A 22,159-nucleotide genomic window follows, 5' to 3' on the forward strand; every position below is an offset into this window, starting at 1 on the left:
CTCAAAACCACTGGGACAGGGAATTCTGGGGTCCCAAGTACCCTGAGTAGGATGAGGGAGGTGCAGGATGTAGGTGGGTATGTTCCCTTTGCTCCCTGGGGAGGGTCTCAGCTGGAGTGTGCTCTCTAAGGCAGGGGGAGCAGGGCAAGGACCATTCTCCTTGAGGTTCATGTCTTGGAATTGCACCGTGTGACCAGGGCTATGATAGGGGGAGCACTGGAGACTGTGGGAGACCAACCTGGAGGGTAGATGATTTCCCCAAGGGGTGATTAATGAAACATGAAGTCAGCTGAGAAAGTGGCTGCTGGCACTTTAAGAATGGCAGAGTGAGGCAAAACAGAGACCCTCAAGATTTGGATGGGAAGTTCTCTGGACCTTCCTCATCAGACCCCACCCCTAACTGTTACAGCATCTAAGGGTCCAGGGTCCTGGAGGACACTTGATCTAATTCTCCCATTGCACAAAAGGGGAAACTGAGGCCTCGAAACCTGGGGCAAGTTACCCCTGGGGCAAGTTACCCACAGTTACCAACAGCCCAGGTCTCCTTCTTTCCATGGTGCTCAGAATCTTCTAGCTGGATCAGCCCCTCCTTCCCCACTGAGAGCTAGTGTCCGAGAAGGGAGGGCAGTAAGCAGTGCGTAAGAGCAGCCAGCATGTGTGGTGTGCAACGACTCTCACATGTGGGGGACCCTCGGTGGGCAGCTGGACTTGAGGTGTCTGGGGTGCCACATGAAGGCGCCATACTCCAAGGTGACTCCCCACTCTGGTCCACATGCCTGACCACACATGTGAAAGCGTGTTTGCTGGGAGGCAGCCGGCTGCCGCAAGGAGGCCAGTGGCCGGTAAATAATTTATCAGGACAGCTGATAGTACCTCCCCAGAACTGCCCGCCAGCCCCCAGCCCCCCTCACCCGGTGCGCCTCCTGCCGCCCAGCCCAAACCAGCTGGACCAGCTCTCCCGGTGCCTGACCGCAGCCCCCCCTCCCCGCCAGCAAAGTCACAGCTTCCAGGGCACCTTCGGGCAAGCGGGTGGTGGGTCCTGATCTCGGAGACCAGAACGTGGGCTTCTGGGCAGAGATGGCCCTGCAGAGCCAGGTGTGGTCTCCGGCCACACCCATGTAAGTGTCCAGGGTAGGGGGGCAGGTGGACAAGACATGGGAGGGACTCATGGGGCACACTGGCCTTCCCATGGAGGTGAGAGCCCCAGATGGCCTCTTCTTAAGGGACCAGGGGGAGTGGAGGGACGCCGCTGCAGCCAATTCCGCAGGCTCTCTGATGTCCCCCTCCCCAGAGAGTCGGGTGGGAAAGTGGACCTCCATCCCCTTCTTTTTCGGGGATTTTCCGCTGGCAGACTTCAAGCCCAAAGACCAGCCTGGGGGTGGGGCTATGACTGGGGGGGCGGAGAATGCCAGGGCCCCTCACTCCTACACTTTGCCTCTAGGGACACCCCTTAGCTTCCAGGGTGGGAGGGAATGCTTGAGATCCAACGAAAAAAGTTAACAGCTCCTGAACTGGGAAAGACGATGGCAAAATCGAAATGATCACCTGCTTAATGAAATGGCCACCAAGTGTTCCTGGTGGCAAAAGGCCATAGCCATGAAAGCTGTTCTTGTAGAGTTAGAGATAAACAATAGTGATTGTGTGTACAGAGTATTTTAATATTCGAGGTGTGAGGGCCTTTTAGAGTAGGAGAGTGGAGGGGGTCCAGAGGTTTGTAAAAAATTCTAGAAAAGGGGCTCCCCCAGGGACCCCAATTTGGCTCCTCACTGTTTTGGGTCCCCATTGCATTATTCACCAACTACAAACCTGGTTGCCTAGCAATGGGAACCCGATCCCCCCCAGCAAGGAAGAGGCTGGGAGATTACATCTTGGGGGTGGGACAGCAGAGAGGGGACTTCAGCCCTTCCCCAAGGACAAACCTAGTTAGCAGGGGGCCTGGCCTTCCTGCAAAGCATGACTTCAGCCCGCTGCCCCAACTGAAATCAGAGATCAGCCCCTAGGCTGATCTCTGGCCTTCTGGCTACCAAAACAGGGTGCCCGGATTCCCCCCGCCCTTCCCTAGTGTTCCCAGTGTTTTGGGCTTGAGAGGTTGGAGTTCCTATCCTGACTCAGTGACCTTGGACAAGTCTTTTTGCCACTTCTCGGAGCCTCAGTTTCCAGATAAATAAAATGGGGTCAAGAACACTGCTTACCTCTTAGGATTGTTGGGAAGATTCAATGAATTACTATGGGTAAAGCATTTCACAGAACCTGGTACGTGGTATGCGCTGGCTAATGGTTGGCTGATTTTATTCTCAGTTGGAATGTCAACTCAGCAATGAGTCAACTACAGTGTCTCAAGATTAGGGCAGGGAGGGGGAGGCAGAGGTAGCTGTGGCAGCCTAACGGAAGCCCCATAGAGCACTTAGAGCACTATATATAGTAAGTGCTAAATGCGTGCTGATATTATGCCTTCAAGATGTGGTCAGAGAAGATCCAGTAGGCCCCACCAGAGTTTGGGCAATGAGGCTAGTACTCACCCAATAGGGTTCGTGCTCAAATTAATAAATATTTGAGGGCTTGCCCTGGGCTGAGTGTCCGGGACAACAGGCAGATAGATAACACCCTTCAGGATATTGGCCTGTCAAGCTCCTTCATGTAGTCGGTGCTCAATGCATGTCTGTGATGATAGGTTGGTGTAGTGATGACTGTCCCCTAAGTGCCCTGCAGTACCACAGTCAGCCTCCAGCTTCCAGAGGTAGCCCAGATGGAGCCAAGGGCGGCCCTGGAGGCTGGGAAGCAGGATCCTGGGGTGCTGCAAGGAGGACAATGATGGGGGTATCTCAGGTTAAACCTTAAACCACAAATCCCCCTCCCCTCCTCCCAGCTCAGAGTCCAGAGCTAGGCAGCAAGACTTGGTGACCCTTGCCCCCGTAGGAAGAGTTAGCAGGTGGAGAAGACAGCTCTGGAGTTACCAAGGCAATGGTGTGTGTCCATGGTGGGATGGACAATTCTCTTCCCAGACTCCCTCGCCCTTCAGCACTGAAAGGATCCTGGGTACGAGACAAGGTCCAGAGAGGGTGTGGAATTGGAAAGAGACACATAGCATGTTGGGAGCCTGGTGGGATTTGAAAGTTTCTGTAGGATGGACTGGGAATGGTTATTATAATTAATCAAAAACATTATTAATCATGGGAACTATTAAAGGTATTACGAATAATAAACTATATTACTGTTTTTGGAGCAGTTTTTTCCTTGTTAGGGCATCTCTCTGCAAGGTCACGGTCAAGCTATCCAGGCCCATTTTACAGATGAGGAAACTAAGGCTCAGAGATGTGATGTCAGGCCTAGTAGCTCAACCTGTAATGGTCTCCACTCTTACCTCCTCGCAGGACCCCCACCCTCTGTCCTGACTCCTCCTAGGTGCAAAGGAGACATAGAGGAAATGCTGGGCTCTAGTTGCTTTTCAAGCAGCTCAGGGATCTTGGTTCAGAAAGTGGCATTCAAGAGGTCAACCTGCTGAGGGTGGGGCCCTGGGAGAACCCCTCCGCAGCCCCTGTCCTCTCCCCACAGGCCCATGGCCGAGAGCTCCCTCTACCGGCAGCGACTAGAGGTCATCGCGGTAAGTGAGGCCCTCCCTGTGCGCCCCCGCCCCGCGCCCTGGGCATCTTCAGCCTTGCCCCAGGCCTCTTCCAAGCTTTCCTCCCATCCCAGGGAGCTGGCCTAGCGCTGTGAAGGAGGCGGGGATGAGGAGGAGCAGCACCCTCAGCTCTAGCTCTGCCTGGGGCGCCCCACCTAAATTCTCAGGCACCCTCCGCTCCCCAGTTCCTCTATCACCACCACCCCCAAAATGGGGAGGCTGCGGACCCACACTCCCAGAATCTGCATCATCCGATGCTTCATTCTTGAACCCCGATCTCCCACGTACACCATGTTTGAACCCCATCTCTCATACCCCTGTCTCACTAACCCCCATCTCTCTGAACCCTCAAATCTAAATAAATTTTCATCTCTGGACCCCATCCTTCTCACCCCCATATCTTTACCCCATGTCCCTGAACCCCCACCTCACTAACCCCCATCTCACTGTCCCCCACCTCTCTGGACCCCATCACTACAGCCTAGTCTCGCTGGACCCTCATGACTGCACCTCCATTCCGGACCCCCATTTCTTTCGCCCCCTCCCTTTGATCCCCGTATCTGGACCCTCCTCTCTGAACCCCGTCTCTCTTAACCCCATATCTCGGACCTCCACAGTTCTGTCTCCTCTCCAGATTCCTACTCCAAGGTTCCCCGCGCTCCGCATCCATAGACCCCCATTCGGCGCTGGCCAGGCCTCCGCAGCATCCGGGGCGCGACCGGCCCCGCCCCCGCCCGCCCCGCCTCCGCCTCCGCCGCTGCTGAGTCAGCGCCTCCGCAGCCCCCCCACCCCCATGGCCCCGGCCCCGACGTGCGAGCCGCGGACCCGCAGCCCCAGGAGCCCCGGGAGCCCCCGCGAGCCTGGCGAAGGAGGGAGGGCGGAAGGGGAGGCGGCGGCCCAGCGAGGTCCGCAGGCAGCTCCGTCCTCTGTCCGCAGGAGAAGCTGCGGCTGCAGGAGGAGATCCGCGCAGCACGCGGGGAGCTGGAGGAGGAGAAACTCCGCGTGGAGCGGCTCAAGGTTGGGGGGCCAGCGGGGGAGCCTGCCTAGCCTGGGCCAGGAAGTGAGGGTGCCTGTGAGAGTTGGCTGGCGGGACCATAGGTGCCTCTAATTTGGGGCTAGTAGTTGGGGGCACTGGTTCCAGCTTTGGGGGCGGGTGTCTTTCCCTGCTTGAGAGAGGGAGCGGTGGTGGTGGTGATGGGTACATTCGTTCCACCATTGGGAAGAGTATGGGGACAGTGAAGGTATTTGTCTAACTTTGGGGTAGGGAGGGGGTCAAGAGAAACATTGATTTCACCCTTGGGTGTGTCTGTCCCATTCTGGAAGGTTTGGGGCTGTTGCTGGGTGTTTTCTCCAGCCTGGGGAAGCTATGGGCTGGTAATGGGAATGTCTGTCTCACCTAGCAGTGTTGGGGGTCAATGAGGGCATGTATCCCAGCCTAAGGGAGAAATGTCTGTCTCATCTGGGTGATTGAGGGGCAATCTGCCCAGCCTGAGGGGTGAGGCAGGGACCCTGCATGGGGCAAGGGCGTCCTGTACCCAGCTGGAGCCCCCTTCCTATGCCCAGAGGAAGTCTCTCCGGGAGCGGTGGCTAATGGACGGGGCGCCTGAGGGGTCTGAGGGACCCGAGGATCCCGCCTCCCAGGACCCTCAGTCCCCCGAGGGACAGGCACAGGCCCGCATCCGGAACCTGGAAGACAGCTTGTTCACGTGAGTGGGGCCCCTGCCTGCCTCCTTGGCCCCAGCCTACTAGGCCAGGACTTCCTGGGGCCCACTCCCGGGTGGCATATTGAGACTGGGGGATCGATTGAGCCTGGGGGGCTTGGCTCCCAGCAGCCCCCTCTCTTCCCCAGACTCCAATCTCAGCTGCAGCTGTTGCAAAGTGCGTCCACAGGTGCCCAGCACAAGCCCTCAGGCAGGCCCACCTGGCGCAGACAGGTGAGGAGTCAAGGAGCAGATGGTGGGGCAGGGGCTGTGGCCACAGGGCCCCAAGCAGGACCTCTGCAAGGGCAGTTTAGATGCTTGGTCCTCTGCTACTTCTTTGCTTTGTCGTCTTGGGCAAGTCACATTCCTTACCCAAGCCTCAGTTTCCCAGTCTCTGAGAAGAGAATATCAGCACACATCTGTAAGAGGTGTGTGAGATGGAAGACAAGATCACAGCTTAGAACCAGAAACAGGCACAGGGAATGTTTTGATACATGGTTGCTAGTATGGCCCAAATAAGGAAGGCAGGTGGAAAATCTGGGTGAGTGCTCATGAAATTCAGTTTCAAAGGTGGGAATAGGCCCCCATGAGATGCTCTACACAGATTCTGGGGATTTGGGGTTTTCATTTTGGTAATGCTTTTATTAAGGTAGAATCCACATGCCACACACTTTGCTCTAAAAATCTGGCTGGGTTTTCCCTGAAGTCCAAAGATCTGGCCACATTTGCGCCTGGCCACAGTGAAGTATGGGTTTTCCACAGTCCCCACCTCGGCATGATGTCTTGCCGGAGCTCCCAAGTGCCTGTCACAGGACAGAGAGAGAGAGAGACCTGTTAATCGGCATGGGAAGCACTGGCGGGTTTTTGGTATAAGCCAGCAGTTCCTGGACAGTGATCACGCACAAGGCGTGCTTCCTTGCCCAAAGGAGCTCATAGACCAGATGAGGATAGGGTTGCACAGAGTCAGTGAAGGGGAGCCCTGGGCATGTGATTGCATGGAGGAAGCATCTGAGTGAGGGTGAGGATTCAGGGAAGGCTTCCTGGGGGTAGTGACATCTATGCTGAATCTGGGTGGGATCCAAGCAGGAGGGGAAAGGGAATTGCAAGCAGAGAATAGGTTGTGCAAAGGCATTGGGGCTGGAAAGAAGACAGGATCAGAAAACTGTGAGGAGATCCATGGAGCTTGGCCTAGGCGACCTGCGTAGCTGTTCCCGACTTCCCTCCCTGAATCCATCTTCCTCTTCCTTCCTTCCTTACCCTTTTATAGTCAGCCATACTGACCCTCCTTTCTGTTCCTTTAACTTGCCTAGTTCATTGCAGCCCCAGGGTCTTTGCACTTGCTGTCCCCTCTGCCTGGAATGCCCTTCCCCACTTCTTGACTCAAGGCCTGCTCTTCTCATCCTTCAGATCTCTGTTCAATGTCACCTCTTCCGAGAGGCCCTCCTGCATCTTATATCTAAAGGAGGTACCTCATCACGTTCCAGGCACTCCTTAACCTCTCATCCTTCTTTTTTCCCCTGCCATAGTCCTTTTTATACACTGATGTTATATATTTATTTGTGTGTATTTATGACCTGCCTTCTCCCACTGGAATGTATATTCCAAAAGCAAAAGGCTTAATGTCCCTTGTTCACAGAATCCTCCGTAGCTGGCAGAGTAGGTCCCTAGTACAGAGATATTGGCTGCGCAGCACAGTATTGATTAAGCACCTACTGTGTGCAAGACGCTGGAGCAGAGGGCAATAAGTTGGGTGAAGAAGGCTAAGGTGCAGTAGACGGTTTGGTTCTGAAGGTAATGGGGAACCATTGAGGGTGTTTGAGCAGGAAAGGAGTACTAGCATGCAGGAGGTTCAAGGTAGAGACAGGCTGGCTTCACCTTGTCTCTGCCATTCCTGCAGGGTCATCGTCCGCTCTCCCAGCCCACTGTGGAGGCAGGTACTACAGGTGGGTGTTTGTGCCCCTAGGTGTGGGGGTCTCAAGAGGGCGGCCTGAATCTGGGTGGCCTGAATCTTACCTTGTCGCTCCCTCTCTCCTCTCCTCCCCCGACTCCCCCAGGCCAGACTGATCTGAAGAGAGCCTCCTTGCCAGCTGAACCGGGCACGTCCCCAGAGTCCCCCTCTGAGCCCAGAGATGAGGTTGTTGGGGTTCCACCAGCCCTGAGGCGGGTCCCCGGGCCAGCTGGGGGCTCCTTAGAAGCCAACGGGCCCTGCCCCAGACCCAGCCCCCCTCCAGAGCAGCAGAGTCAGGGGATGACAGTATCTGAGGTGAGGGTGGATGAGGCCAAAGAAGAGGGCATGGTGAAGGTGGTGTGGAAGGGGCTGCGGGCCACAGAGGACTGTGCTTTGGGGCCCACAGGCCCTGAGCTGGAGGCTAAGGTGGAAGAGATGGTGCTGGAGGCCATTGGGGACAGGCCGGAAGCTGACCACCCAGAGCTCCCGTCCTGGGTGAAGACAGACAGGGGAATCGTGGAGGTGGTCTGGGAAGGGGTGGGAGGCAAGGATAGCAATGACGCAGAGGCCACGGGGGAGGTGGGTACAGGCCTGGAGGCTGTGCAGACCTGCTCACCTAGACTCCAGGAGGGACTAGAGGGAGTAGGTTCTGGAGAAGGGGAAGGGGCCCCCAGGGGCAGCCCTGATGGCTATGGTCAGGGGGGCTCTGCAAGAGAGGAGGGGTCCTTCATTTGGGTGGAAAGAGTGACCCTCAGCGAGGAATGGGAGGAGCTGCTAGTGGAGGGCTTGGAAGGGCCAAGGGCACTGGGGAGGGAGGGAGGAGATGAGAGTCCACTGGGAGCGGAGAGGGAGGGAGGAGAGGAAACCTGGGAGGTAGAGAGGAGACAGGCAGAGGAATCAATGGGCACTGGGAAGAAAGGAAGTGAGGAAAAGGCGAGGGCACAGTGGGAAGGAGTGGAGATGTTGCTAGGGGTGGAGAGGAAAGGAAGTGAGGAACCCTTGAAGCCAGAGAGGCGAGTTAAGGAAAAAGTGGAGACAGATCCGGAAAGAGGTGAAGAACCATTCTCAGCAGAAAGCAAGGAAGCTGAGGAGCCTTTGAGGGCAGAGAGGGAAAGAAGTGAGGAGCCACTGAGAGTAGAGCAAAGTGGAGGTGAGGCAAAGCTGGAGGCAGAGAAGGAAGTTGAGGAACCATTGGGAATAGAAAGCAAGGAAGTTGAGGGATCATTGAGGGCAGAGAAGGAAAGAGATGAGGAAAAGCTCAGTGTGGAAGAGAAGGAAGTTGAGGAACCATTGGTAGTAGAGAAGAAAGATGAAGAAAAGCTAGAGGCAATTGAAGAACCATTGGGGACAGACAGAAAGGAAGGTGAGGGATCACTAATGGTAGAGAGAACAAGAGGTGAGGAGCCATTGGAGGGAGAGAAAAAAGAAGATGAGGAATCACTGAAGGCAGAGAAAACAGGAAGTGAGGAGCCATTGGAGACAGAGAAGACACAAGGCATCCAGGAAGATGTGAGTCCAGAAGAGCAGAGAGAGTCAGGAGGAGGGAAGGAATGTGAGGCTGAGGAGGTGAGTGACGTAGAGGTTCCCCTGGGGGCCAAGGAAGAGCCACAGCCAGAGGAGGAAGGACCACAGCCCCAGGAGAAGCAAGAAGGCTCCCTGGAGGAGGAAGCAGTGAAGCCCCAAACCCCTGCTGAGGGCCAGGACCCCTCCGGGGATGCCACGCCCCTTCTGGCAGAGACCCCAGCTCCTGAGCAGCCTGCCGAGTGCCAGCCATTGCTTCCAGTGGAGCGGCCCAAGGCCAACCCCAGTGCCCACCCTGTGCCCACCTATGCACCTGCCCAGCAGCCCGAGCCACCTGCTCCTCCTGAGGGCGAAGAGGCGAGTGGCCCTAAGCAAAAAACGTGCCAGTGTTGTGCGGTGATGTGAGCTTGCGCCCTCCACCCCACACCCCGCTCCTCTCACAGCTACCTCGGCCTCTTGGCATCCAGCAGAGGGTCCCAGGCACAGACAGGGCACAGGGGACTGGCAATGGCATCCGGGAGCCAGCTGGCCCACACATCCACTCCACCTGGGCTTCTGGACCCCTTGCCCACTGCCTGACCTTGGTCCCCTTCTCCGACTAAGCCTTTATACTTGAAAATAAAACATTAAAGCATTCCGACAGCATGAATGTGTGTTTTTGGCACGGAACCACCTTACTATCTCCTGGTGGGAAACTGAAGGCTTCACTCAGAATCAGAGAATATGAGTGATTGAGCGTATAGGGATCGCTGCTGTAACAAAAGACCTCGAGCTACAGTAACTATAAAAACAAAAGTTTATTTCTCTAGGTGGCTCTGATCCCTGCAGTCACTTGGGGACTCAGGTTCCTTTCCATTTCTTGCCACCCCCCCCTTGGGTCCAGCTGAAGCTGGATCACATTGAAGTTCCAGCTCATGGGAAAGGGAAGAGGATATGGAGGCTCCCCACTCAGTCTCAGCTTCTGCACATACCACATTCTGCACATACCACAGAACTCTGTCCATGGCCACACCTAGCTGCAAGGGATGCTGGGAGTATGCCCAACAACGGCTCTGTTACAGCAGGAGGACAGATTTGGGGAGGCAGCTGCCACTCTGGATTTCGTTTGCTCCCTCATCCATCCGTATATTCTCTATAGGGCCAGGCCCTTCTCTGTAGGGGTCCTTCAATCTCAGTTCTTCCTGGCTCGGTGTCCTCAGGCAATTCACTCAAGCCTCTCTGAACCTCAGTGTCTTCAGCTGTCAAATGAGCACCCCGCTCCCAGCCTGGGGTTGGTTCAGGCCAGAACCTGGAGCTTGAAGGCCCAGAAGGGCCAGCTCTTCAGGCGTGGGCAGGAAGTGTTTCTCATACCCAGAGTCAAGCTGGGAGGAGACCTGCGGGGGTTCCGTAACTGGTAGCGGTTCTATGTCTTCCACTTCCATTATGGGCAAGTCCTTGGGGGGCTGGGCCTGGGGCACCTCCTAGAAAAAGAGGAGGCTCAGATTCTGGCCCCCATTCTCCCCCCACTGCTCCCCACCCCACTGTCTCAGCATCCCCCAACCCCCTGGAGGTTCCTGACAAGCCAGGCTTTTTGCTTACCTCCATACAGGGCTGGGTGGAATTGCTGTTGGCAGGATCAGGGACCCTCTCCCAGACCCAGCGGGGCAGTACCTTGTGTCGCAGGTGGGGGCACCTGGCAAGTATGTAAGAGGGAAGGGAATCCAGGTGGCCAGATACCCATGCCCAGGTTGCAGTGTCCAGTGATGTCACAGAGCCCTGGGGTGTCCCCTCACCCCAGAAGCTCAGCCAATATCCAGCTGTCCTCCCCACCTGGGCAGAGACCCATGCGTCTGACAGCCTCACCTTCTGGAGGTGGCTAGGCTCACACCACAGCCTATCAGGAACAAGCCCCACAGGAAAAAGATACCAGGCAGAATTTTCAACTTCAGGGTGTTATCTAGGGGGAAGGAGCAGACAAATAGTTGGACACCTGGAGGGAAAGGAGGGGTCAGGTAAGGCTCATTGATGGGTGGGACTTGGGTGAGGGCAGTGGATAAATGGGTGGGGCTTATGAATGGGTAGGGCATAAGAGTGGGGGAAATCTTGGGGTGGGAGTGGGGCTTGTGAATAGACCAATAATCAGTGAAGACGTCCAAGTCAGGGGTGGATGAACGGGTCAGAGAGACACACAGTGCCTGATAATCCACAGCAGTATTTAACAGAATCAAAATGCATCATCAATAAACCGCCCCCCAAGTCAAAAGATTGCCCACTCACTGAATCCCAGTGAACCATTTCATATACCCTTCAAATGGAGCAGGCCTCCTCCTATGGCAGTGCCATCCTACCTGGTAGGTGAAGCCGGAGCCTGGGACCAGGTGGGCCCTGTCCTGCGATGGTAGATGCCATCACCCACAGCTCACAGGGACCCCAGGGAAGGTTGGGCAGGGTGATGTTCTGGGTGCTGCCACTCACTGAAGGACACACACAAAGAGGTCGGGGAGGCAGTCAAGTCCTACCTCAAGGCCTTTGCACATGCTTTCTCTCTGTCTGCAACACTCCCCTAGATGTCCACACAGCTCTCTTCTTCAGGTCTTTGCACAAAGGTCATCTCTTCAGGGAGGCCTTCCCTCACCGCATTACATATAAAGTTGCACCTCTTTCACTACCCATTTTCCTGTTTCATTCTCTACCCAGCATTTATCACCATCTGACATACTGCTTAGATATTATTTACTTTGTCTATACTTGCCTGTCCCCCATTAGAAAGTAGCCCCACATAGGCCATATTCTCAGCACCTGGATCATCCTGGCACATAGAAAGCACTCAAAAAATGAAACAGATTTGAATAAATGAAAGAATGAATGAACATCACATCCCTCACCTGCATAGAACCCAGTGAAGGGAGACGCCCTAGACCAGGGGAAGACATTTGGACCTCCCAGAACTATTGTTTGCTTTTTTCCTGAATTGCTCTTTTTTGTTTTTAAGCCAAAAGAGGAAGTAGCTTTTTGGTTTGTTATAAGGTTATAGGAGACATAAACATGGATCAAAATATATTGCCAAAGAAAGATGCCCAAGCTAAGTCATCAGGTGAAAAGAAAAAGTTACAAAACATCACAGTCATAAGATTCATGGATAAAACCATAGCTTATAATATGGTCCTCTTTTAATAACAATAATATACATGTATGTATATTTAATATTATATAAATATGTTTTTAACCTAATGATCTATACATATGTTTGCAAGGTGCAATCATGGCAAAGTAATTATGTTAAAAAAGTAGCCTTTCTCAATTAGAGACAAAGGTGAAGCACTGATGTATTTAGGGGTGAAATGACACCAAGACTCCAGGAAAAAGAAGTGTGGGGATAAACTGAAAAAAGATTGGCAAAATGCAGGTAATTGTTGAAGCTGGCTGGTGGGCACACGAGGATTTGTTATATTCTCCCTACTTTTGTATGTGCTTGACATTTTCTATAATAAAATGTTTAAAATCTTTAAAAAAACACAACTCCCATCTATGTTGACATATACATGGAAAAATCTGGAAGCTTTGTTGTCAATATCAGTGAAATGATGAAAATGCTGATATTCTTGATATGGTCCTTCATTCAGTGTGTCAGCTTTTGTTTAACAAGCACAGATAATTTTTGTGTTTAGAAAAAAGGGTAATGAAGATATTTTTAAAAAGGAATTTGTGCTCAGAGTGAAAATTTAGTGTATACCCTAAGGTATGAAAAACAAATAAAAATCATCTGTAATCCTGCAATCCTGAGGACATTGAGGGGAATTTATTTTCATATTTCTACCTCTGCTTTGCTCGATGCTGGTTTTATTTTATAACAATGGAATCATCCCATGGAGTTTTGAATCCTTTCATCTTTTTCACTTAATAAAATACGAAAGGCATCTTTCAGTGTCAATAAATGTAGATTGGAGTCTTGGTTTTTAATGGTCAAAAGACAGTCCATTATACTAACAGCAGGAGGCAGGAAAGCTCACCATTCATGCAGACAGAAGGCCTGGTGCCACTCTGTGTACACAAGGTGTAGTGGGTGAGATGGCCCCGAAGTTGGTGCCTTGGGACTTCTCCCCACGCTATGGCTGGGGTCCCTGGGGGGCCATCCTGAAGTCGCCAAGGCGCTGGTCCTGCTAAAGGAGCTGAGGAGAAAGCCAGCGGGTCAAGTTCTGCCGGGGTTCCAGGACTCTCCACCCCGCAGTCCCATCGCTTACCTAGCTCCTCTCTGAAGCTCCAGACGGAGGCGGCAGGGTACATGCCCCCAGAAAAGACTGCAGTCACTGTGATTCGGTAGGGGACCCCTTCTTTGAAATTCCCTGGGCAGGGGAAAAGCAAAGACCAGTTAGAGTTGGCTCCCTCTGTCCCACTCATTGCCTAGGTGGTAAAAGTCTTCATTTGGGTCTCCAGAAGGACACACTGAAATCAAGATCTGGGTATAAGTCATTTATCTGGGAGGTAACCCCAGAAAACACCCAGAGGGGCAGTGAGGAAGCGAAAAGAGAAGGAAGAGCAGCCAGTAAACGATGCGTTTGAGAACCAAGTTCCCAATGTGGGCAACGGAGGCTGGCTCCAGCCAGGCTGCAGCAGAGCACACCAGACGCCCATCCATCCCGCTTGAGGAGGGAGGGAGCAGGAGTAGTTATCCACCAACCCTTATTAGTCCTTGGTCAGGGCTGCACCTGAAGTGCCTTAACTCCCCACACTCCCAGGCAAAAGGCTTCAGGAACCGGAACAAGGCCTCAGGCCAGGAAATGCAGGCGCTGGAGGCTGGGAGATGGTCAGACACCAGTGTAGGAGGGGGGCCCTGACACCATCCATAAGGGGTAAGTGGGGTTCCTGAAGTCCCTCCTCAAAACCTCCTGCTGCTGCAATGCTTCCCCCAGCTGGGAATTTTCCAGAATTGAGGCTCCTCTTCTTTTGTCCCTACCTGGTCCAGCTCTCATCGTCTCCCTCCTGCACCAGTAAGTTCCTTCCGTTGTTTAGCTCCTGCTGATGCCCCCTACACCTCAACCTAGTCCGTTCCCCCCATAGCAGCCAGGGGGCGCCTGTGAACCCCTGAGTCAGAGCACGTCCCTCCTCTGTTCAGAATCCTCCCCCATCTCACTCAGGCAAAAGACAAAGTCCTCCTCTGGGCCACACGGCAGAGAGTGGAATGAAGGCTCAGGGTTTGGCTTCAGGAGCCTGACTATGTCATTTAAATCCTGGTTCTACCACCTACTTGCTGTGTGGCCTTGGGCAAGTTACTTAACCACCCTGGGCCTTTCTCGTCATCCATAAATTGAGCATAATAGCAGAAACCTATTTTATAAGGAAGTTTGAATAATTTAATGTTTATGGTAAATGCCAATAGACATCAGCTGTCATCACTGTGTACCAGTGTCTAGAACAGAGCCTGGCACACAGTGGGTGGTTAATGAAGTAACGATACTTTAAGCATAATACTTTCTCCTGCAAACGCACCCATCAGCCTGCTCTCCAACAGCTGGGATGGGACCCCAGGTCTACCAGGGCCTCACCTGGCAACAGGGCACTGAGGTTCCCAGGAGGAAGCCGGACCCAGCTGAGGTCCTCCAGGCGGTCGCCATCTCGAGCCCAGTCTACCACGTGCTCCTGTGGCTCCCCGGACCCCTGTTGCCAAGTCACCAGCAGCTCTGTGCTCCCAGCAATGCTGCTGACCACCACGCCATGGGGGGCAGAGCCTGGACCTAGAGGACAAGTCTCAGCTGCCCACTCAGGAGGTCCCCTCTTCGGCACTTCCAGGCTACTGAGTAGAGGAAGTTCACAGCCTCTTACCCAAGCAGACCAAAGAAAGGTTGGTGAGAGGCTCCCAGCTTGTGGCATTGATGGCGGACACTGCAGCCCACTCCGCCTGGGTGGGGATAGAGTAGCTACAGCAGGGAGTCTCCTCTGGGATCAGCTCCTGACCGTTAACCTGGAACCAGACTCTATAGCTCACTTGCACGCAGTGCCCTGGGGCCTGAGGGATGAAGGGAAGAAGCGGTTAATATCTCCCATTTATCAGACCTACTGTGTATCTCAGCGAGGTCACCTGATGAACCAGTCAGTGAAATATTTTTGTTGGCTCTACTTTACAGATAAGGAAACTGAGTCTCAGAAAGCCTCAGCGGCAGAGGTGGAATTAGAATACAGTGCCAGGGCCAGAACTAGGGTGAGGTGAGTGAGGAACCTACCTGGGGTGCAAAATTTAAACGGGAGGATACCAAAAACCCAGTAATCAAGTTATATTATATTTTAATCAAAATTAATGCAAAAGACCCCATAACAAACAAAACATCAAGATTTTAAGTAAAGACAGGATCTGACTCTGTACATGTACATTCCTGCTTCATTAACTTCACCCTAGCCCGTGTCCTGTGCAGTTTTTGGGGATTTCGGAACTCCACTGTTGTGTAGAGGAGTGGTTATATTTAGCAAAGATGATGGTACCCTCCAGGGGGATTGGGGAAAATTTGTGGAAATTTTTAGTTGCCTCAATGATTGCTATTTGATGGGCAAGAATCAGGATACTACATTGTCCTAGAAATAAAAAACTGTCCCCTGATCCTTATGTTTGAATGTCATCCCCACTGGAAACTTCTGAAGATGAAAAACCTAATACTTTTAATTGATCCTAGAACTAAAAAATATCATTTGGAGGTCTGATTTTAATATTCACTGCATTGTTATATATTCAGAACATATGGGGACTTTCTAGGCAGTTTTTATGATCAATTCCCAGGACAATCTATGTTTTGATCAGAGACTGTTTCAGTGTGCCCTGTATCACCTCACCCCTTTGAAAGTCCCTGGAAACTCGCTCTATAGCCGGGCATGTGACTGATTGTGGTAAATGTCCTGTTTGTGTATGAAAAGAATATATGTTCTGGTGTTTCTTATGTGAGTCCATTAACTTGTTTGTTAATCACATGTTCAGATATTCCAGATCTTGACTTGTTATCCATCTGTTTGTTACGAAATTACTGAGAGTGATGTTTTAAGCTATCCCACAATGGTTGTGGGTTCACATATTTCTCCTTATTGTTTGGTCAATTTTTGCTTTATGTATTTTTTTAAAGCCATGTTACTAGGTACATACAGATTCAGTACTTTTATATCATCCTAGTAAACTGAATTTTTTGCCATTACATAGAAGTGTATTTCCCCTTTATTTTCTACTGAATATTATAATTAGAACACTGTATTATACATTTTTAAAAAACATGTATACATGGGTTATATTATCTAGGTATTTCATGTCAGTATAGTAAAAGGGCATTAAAAGTATGTGTTGTGAAACAGAGGTACTGTTTCTGTGAACTGCTATGTGAAAGCCAGTAAATCTCAGCTCTGCCACTTACTAGTTGTGTGGTTTAGAGCAACCTCTCTGTGTCTCATTTGTTTCTCATCTGTAAAGTTAGTTAATATAAATAAGTGTACAGGCTAGGACCTGGCTCATAGTGAGAGTTCTATAAGTGTTATGTAATGGTTTAAATGAATGCTATTGGATTGTGTGGCCCGAGAAGGTATGGGCTCTGTTGTTTTGTTCCTTGCCATATTTACTGTGAGCCAGGGCCTAGCAAAGCCTAGAACACAGTAGGTGCCCAGCAGATTTGGATCAGTGAGGTCTGTTGCACCCTTGTCTGTCATCTCTTAATGCCCTTTTGATACTAGCAACTCAGCCCTCTGCACACTGTGCTATATTTTGTGGAGCTGAGCCTAGTCTTGCTTCTAAACTCTTCACCTGCTATCTCCCCTGCCTGGAACACGTGCACCCATCTTCAGGTCTCAGCTCAAATCTCCCAGAAGCAGCTGACATTGGTGGAGGCTTGCTGTGTGCCCAGCGCTGTGCCAGGACCGCTCCGAGCATTCCCCTGCTTTAAGCCTTGACACAATCTCTAGAGGGCAGCACAGGAACCTCTGTCTTCTTTACATCATTGTTATTTGGGCGTTTCCTGACTTGTGCAGAGAAATGCTTAACGGTCTCCACAACTCACCTTCCACAAAAGCAGGGATTTCTGTCCACCTTGTGTCCCGCAGAGGTTCCCTGATATCCATACATCTTTTGGAGCTGGCAAGGATGAGGAGGGCGGCACAAATAAGAGGGGCATGACTGGACAGGCTTCCAGGAGAGAGGACGAAGGCAGAGGGGTAAGCCAGGAGATCCCTACCGGAAGGCAATGTCTGGAAGGACAGAATGGGGCTCCACTCGCCCCACAGCTCCTCTTCTTTCTCCATTCGGCAGTGGCCAAACACCTCGTAGCCAGTGGCTAGCTCCAGGTCCTGGATATCAATAGAGGTCAGGGGTATGGACTTCAGTTCTGGTTCCAGCTGTGGGAGAGACAGGAGAGAGCAATGAGGCCGAGGGCTGAGTTGACAGTACTTGACCTTATATATCAGCAGGGTGGTCAACTGTCCTGCTTTGCCTGGGACTGAGAAGGTTCCCAGGACATGGAACTTTAGGTTTTAAAATTGGGACAATCCCAGGCAAAAAGAGATAAGCTGGTCACACTATGTGCCAGGTATGACAGTAGGCGGTAAACTATTATTATCCCCATTTTTCAGAAGAGGGAAACTGAGGTCCAGAAAGGGGAAGTGACTTGCCAAAGGTCACAGAGGGGTGAGTGCTGGAGCTGGGATTCGTACCCAGGCAGTGAGATTCCAAAGTCTGCATCTCAGCATTGTTCTGAATTGCATGAATAATCACAATGCCAACAACTCTTCTCTATATTGTGGTATTTTGCATCAAAAGCTGTGGCTGGGACAGTTCATTACTCACAATATCCATTTCCCCTCTTCCTTTGGAAATAGAACCTCTGGTATCAGTTGGGAGCCTGGCTATGAAGGATAAAGTCTATATTTCCTAGCTTCCTTTGCAGAGAGGTGAGACCATGTGACTATATCCTGGCCAATGAGATATGAACAGAAATGACATATGCAACTTCCAGGGTGTGCTTATAGTGTATGGGCAGGTCCTCCAACTGCGTCTGGGGTCTCACTGCCCTGGGGTTGTCTTCCACTTTCTTGCTGGGTTAGCTTGGGAAAGTTGCTTAACTTCTGTGAGGTTCAGCTTCCCCAACTATAAAACAGAGATCTTAAGATCTCAAAAGCATCTGCTATGTAGGGAGGTTGGGTAGGAGGTGGGAATCAAGAAAATCCACGCTGATTGCTTAGCCTGGGACTTGATACATGGCAGGTCTCAGAAATGTCAGCTGCTTTTATTAATTATTTTGGAGTGTTTTGAGAACCAGGTGCTGCCCCTCATCTGTAAAATAGTGCTCTCTAAAGTGCTGTTATTCTTGTTTTAAGGTTAACGTAGCTCTTTGAGGATTTTTATTCATTTACAAAAATGTTATAGGAAGTTTGCTGTTTCTCAAAAATTCCAAGAGGGATTTGGATTGGGACTGCATGAAATTTATAGATTTTGCAGAGGGTGAGGGGGTGTTAATTTTTTAGTTGAAGAATATATGTGTACAGGCCTTTTATGTGGGATGCAGATAGACTCCAGGGGCAGGTGAAGAACGCACGCTGGGCTGGGTGTCTGATTTGGGGACGATGCCTGAAAAAGGGTGAGGGGAAAGCACTCCTGACACTCACCAGGGTCCAAGCCATCTCCTGGCATCTTCGATAGTAGAACTGACAGACCAGGACCTTATCGGGTGGCCACACAGGTGGGGTCCATTGAACAGTGGCCTCCAGGGGCTCATCCTCTGAAAAGTACACATCAGGGTCCAGCCGAGGAGCTTCTGGCTTCACTGAGGAAGGGGAGGCCAGGGTACATTGAGTTGGGGCCTCCAGGACCACCCACCTCCCAAATAGCGCCTCCCTCCCTTCTGCTTGTTACTTCGGGTCTCCAGGTTCACGAAGACTGGGGGCCAGAGAGGCCGGCCTGCCTCGGCCCCCCACACAAGGAGTTCATCAGATGTGGTCAACTGTTCCCTTGGGATGGTCACCCAGCTCTGCCCGAAGGGTACTGTCACAGTCCAGGTTCTGTTGGAATGACTGTGAGGAGAGAAGTGCGAATTGGAGGGGTGTACATAGGGATGGACCCAAGCCATAGTAACAACTTCTCTGCCTGGGTTCAAATCTCAGCTCTGCTGCTTTAGAACTGTGTGACCTTGAGCAAGCAACTTAACTTCTCAGTGCCTCAGTTTCCTCATCTACAAAACTAGGGTGATAAAAGTACCTGCTAAAAGGGCTGAATAGGGGAGGGGAATCAATGAGATAATAAATGGAACACCGTTGGGTGCCCAATACATTTACGTGAGCATCGGTTGTTTGTATTTATTGAGCACCTATTATGTATATGCACATTGACATCTATGCAACTATTCAGTCAGCAAATATATATGTGCCAGGTCCTGTTATAGACGCTGAGAATAGGACTATGACCAAAGGAGGCAAGGACCTGCTCTCTGGCGCTGGTATTCCAGTGGAGAAGGTAGATGAGAAACATAAACATATAATTGATGGTGGTATAAGCAATATAAAGAACAATCAAGTTGGGTGAAGAGGAAGCAACATAATGATGGGCTGAGGAGTGACAGTGCTATTTTAGGGAGAGTGGTCAGGAAAGATCTCTCAGATGAGGAAACATTTGAATCAAGGTCTGAAGGACGTTGGAACTATGCAGTACCTGGGGAAGAGCATTTTAGGAAGAGAAAACAGCCAATGCAAAGACCCTAGAGTCAACTGTCTGTGTTTGAGGAAGAGCAAAGAGGAAACTGTGTGGCTGGAGTGGAGTGAGTGAGGGGATGAGTGGGAGGAGGTGAGGGCAGGGAGGTGACAAGCAGATTGTTCAGGTCCTGGTGGGCCACAGGGAGGACTGGCATTTACCCTGAGTGAGGTGGGAGCCCTGAGAGGCTGTGAGCAGAGGCGGGACATGCTTTGACTCAGATGTTCACAGGTGCCCTCTAGATGCTATAGGGGAGAAGAGTGTGTACGGTTGAGGGTGGAAACCAGACCCAGAGAGGAGGTGACTGCACTGTCCAGGCCAGCGAAGATGGGGGCTGGACAAGGTGGGTGCTGAGGAAGTGGGGAGTGCCAGATTCTGGATTAACACTGAAGGTGGGGTAGGCAAGGCTTGCTGAGGGATCGAATGTGGGTGAGAGAAAGGAGCGAAGATATTCCCACAGATTGGATTTCAAAGTTTCAAAACAAGGCCTTCATTTAAAAAAAAAAACAAAAAAAAAACCCAGAAACACAGGTATTGGAGAAGATGTTGAGAAATTGGAGCACTCATACATTGCCGGCGGGAAAGTAAAAGGCTGCATCGGCTGTGGAAAAGTTTAGTGACTCTTCAAAAAGTTAACATAGAATCGCCAGAGGACCCAGCAGTTCCACTCCTAGGCATTTACCCAATAGAATTGAAAACAGGGACTCAACAACTTGTCCAGGTATGTTCATAGCAGCACGTGTCACAGTCACCAAGAGGTGGAAACGGCTGACATGTCCATCAGCTGGAGGATGGATGAACAATGGAGTATTACTCAGCCATAAAGAGGGATGAAGTCCTGATATGTGCTACAATGTGGATGAACCTTATGCTCAGAGAAAGAAGCCAGTCACGAAATGCACATTGTGTATGATCCCACTGATATGAAATGTCCAGAACAGGCAAATTCATAGAGACACAAAGCAGATTCGTGGCTGCCAGGAGCTGGAGGAGGAGGGATAGGGAGTGACTGTTGATGGGGAGGGAACATCCTTTTGGGATGACAGAAATGTTTTGGAACTAGAGACAGTGGTTGCACAACATTGTGAATGTACTAAAGCCACTGAATTGTTCACTTCAAAATGGTGAATTTTATGTTATGAGAATTGCACCTCATTAGGAAAAGGGGGACTCTTCTCTAACTCCCCGGCCCTATACCAAGTAAAACTAGGCCCCACCCTTCTGGAGATGGATGGTGGTGATGGTTGCACAGCAATGTGAACGTACTTAATGCCACTGAACTGTAAAATGGTTGAGAAAAAAAGATGGCAAATTTTATGTGTATTTTACCACCATTAAAAAAAAAGACAGCCCCCAACCCTGGTTTCCCACCTTTCAATGGCCCTTTTACTCTTTGCTCACTTGGCCAAATTTGAAATGAATTTGAGTTTCCAGGTGTGATTCATCATGAAAGAACGCCAGTCACAAAGCCAAGACTGTGGGCCCCATGAGGGCCAGTCTTTCTGTCTCTTTCACTGCTGCATCTCCTGCACTAGACCGAATGATCTTTTCATATGCTCAGAGTGGTTAAGCTACTTGCCTAAGGCCACACAGCAATAAAAATAGTTTCTAATTATTAAGCATTTTCTCTTTGCCAAGTGCCTCACTCATTGTAACCCAGAACCAATCCTGGGAGGCAGGTTTTATTTCTTACCTCCATTTGATAGGGGAACAAAGGAGTCTCAGACAGGGAAAGTGACTCATCCAGGGTCACACAACAAGAAAATGAGGGAACCTGTAATTATTGAAGGGCTTGAGAGTTGGGGAGAACTGGGGACCAGGACTCCTGGGTCCTCTCAAATGAAGAAGGCCTGGACCTGATCCGCCACCCCTCTAAAGCCTGTTTTCCCAAACCCTAGCATTGTACTCACTACTTCTGGCTCTGGAGGTACAGCGTGGAGGGGGCTCCCAGGTCCCTAAGAGTCTCCCACGAGCAGTTCAAATCGCCAAAGGGTCCAACTCCATAGCACTGCAAGGGCCCAGGGCTGCCTGAAAAGGGGAGCGGGAGGGTCACAGAGAAAAGGGTCAATTGCCCCAGCCGCCTGCACTGCCCAGAACCTGAACTTCCTCCGACTCTTCACAATCCTGGAGGACGATCGGGGTCCCTTACGGAAGTGAGCAGCAGAAGGGGGGCGCTGGGCACTCCTACCCAGGCTTTAGGCATAACTCCTCCCCTCCCTCTGCCAGCCACATCCTGTTACCACCCCAAGAGCCCCCACCCCCACCCCGCGACTTTGCTTTCCATCACCTGCCGCCCATTCCCCACTCCTTTCTTCTCCTGTCCCGGCCAGGGAGGAACAGAATGGCGTCCGGACCTCTGTCATTCATTGCGCGGACTTGGGTTTCGCCCTGCAGGATTTGCGATTTAAGGGGCAGCGCGCGGCAGAGCGCCCGACAGGAGCTCGCCTCAGAGCTTACCCTGAGGTCGTGTCCGGTGGAACAGCAACACCAGCAGAGGCAGCAGCGCCAACGTCGGCCTTGGCCATGGCCGGCAGGGGGCGGCCCGGGTCCCCCTCATGGCACCCCCAGAGCCCCCAGTCCGGCCCGGCCCTGCCCGGCCCCGGCGGCTGCGCCGCGCGTCTTGCTCTCGGAGTCCAGCACTCGAGAGACTACGGGAAACGGAGCAACCCCTCCCAGCCGCCTCCGCACCTTGC

The 22,159-nt window shown here is 51.7% G+C and overlaps 2 protein-coding genes across 3 annotated transcripts; one reads left to right on the forward strand and one right to left on the reverse strand.

Moving 5' to 3' along the window:
- Positions 1–967: 967 nt before the first annotated feature.
- On the forward strand, positions 968–9,433 carry PALM3 (paralemmin 3). The gene is made up of 7 exons (XM_033134874.1): positions 968–1,118; positions 3,553–3,601; positions 4,556–4,636; positions 5,183–5,325; positions 5,469–5,553; positions 7,217–7,262; positions 7,374–9,433. Exons 1-7 carry the CDS (start codon positions 1,078–1,080, stop codon positions 9,191–9,193), a joined length of 2,265 nt encoding a protein of 754 aa, XP_032990765.1. The 5' UTR covers positions 968–1,077; the 3' UTR covers positions 9,194–9,433.
- IL27RA (interleukin 27 receptor subunit alpha) lies at positions 5,944–22,155 on the reverse strand. Of its 2 annotated transcripts, none has more exons than XM_033134876.1 (14): positions 21,924–22,155; positions 21,377–21,494; positions 18,636–18,793; positions 18,389–18,546; positions 16,963–17,122; positions 16,789–16,862; positions 14,588–14,771; positions 14,311–14,499; positions 13,009–13,110; positions 12,778–12,936; positions 11,116–11,241; positions 10,631–10,724; positions 10,367–10,460; positions 5,944–6,122 (listed from the first exon to the last, which is right to left on the reverse strand). In XM_033134876.1, exons 1-14 carry the CDS (start codon positions 22,021–22,023, stop codon positions 5,997–5,999), a joined length of 1,842 nt encoding a protein of 613 aa, XP_032990767.1. In that variant the 5' UTR covers positions 22,024–22,155; the 3' UTR covers positions 5,944–5,996. The 2 variants fall into 2 exon arrangements, with proteins under 2 accessions (XP_032990767.1, XP_032990766.1); XM_033134875.1 differs by lacking the exon at positions 5,944–6,122 and adding an exon at positions 9,571–10,248 and having other exon boundaries at positions 21,924–22,154.
- Between the last annotated feature and the right edge of the window lie 4 nt (positions 22,156–22,159).

The sequence above is a fragment of the Rhinolophus ferrumequinum genome, chromosome 18 (assembly GCF_004115265.2).
Source record: "Rhinolophus ferrumequinum isolate MPI-CBG mRhiFer1 chromosome 18, mRhiFer1_v1.p, whole genome shotgun sequence".
NCBI lineage: Eukaryota > Metazoa > Chordata > Mammalia > Chiroptera > Rhinolophidae > Rhinolophus > Rhinolophus ferrumequinum.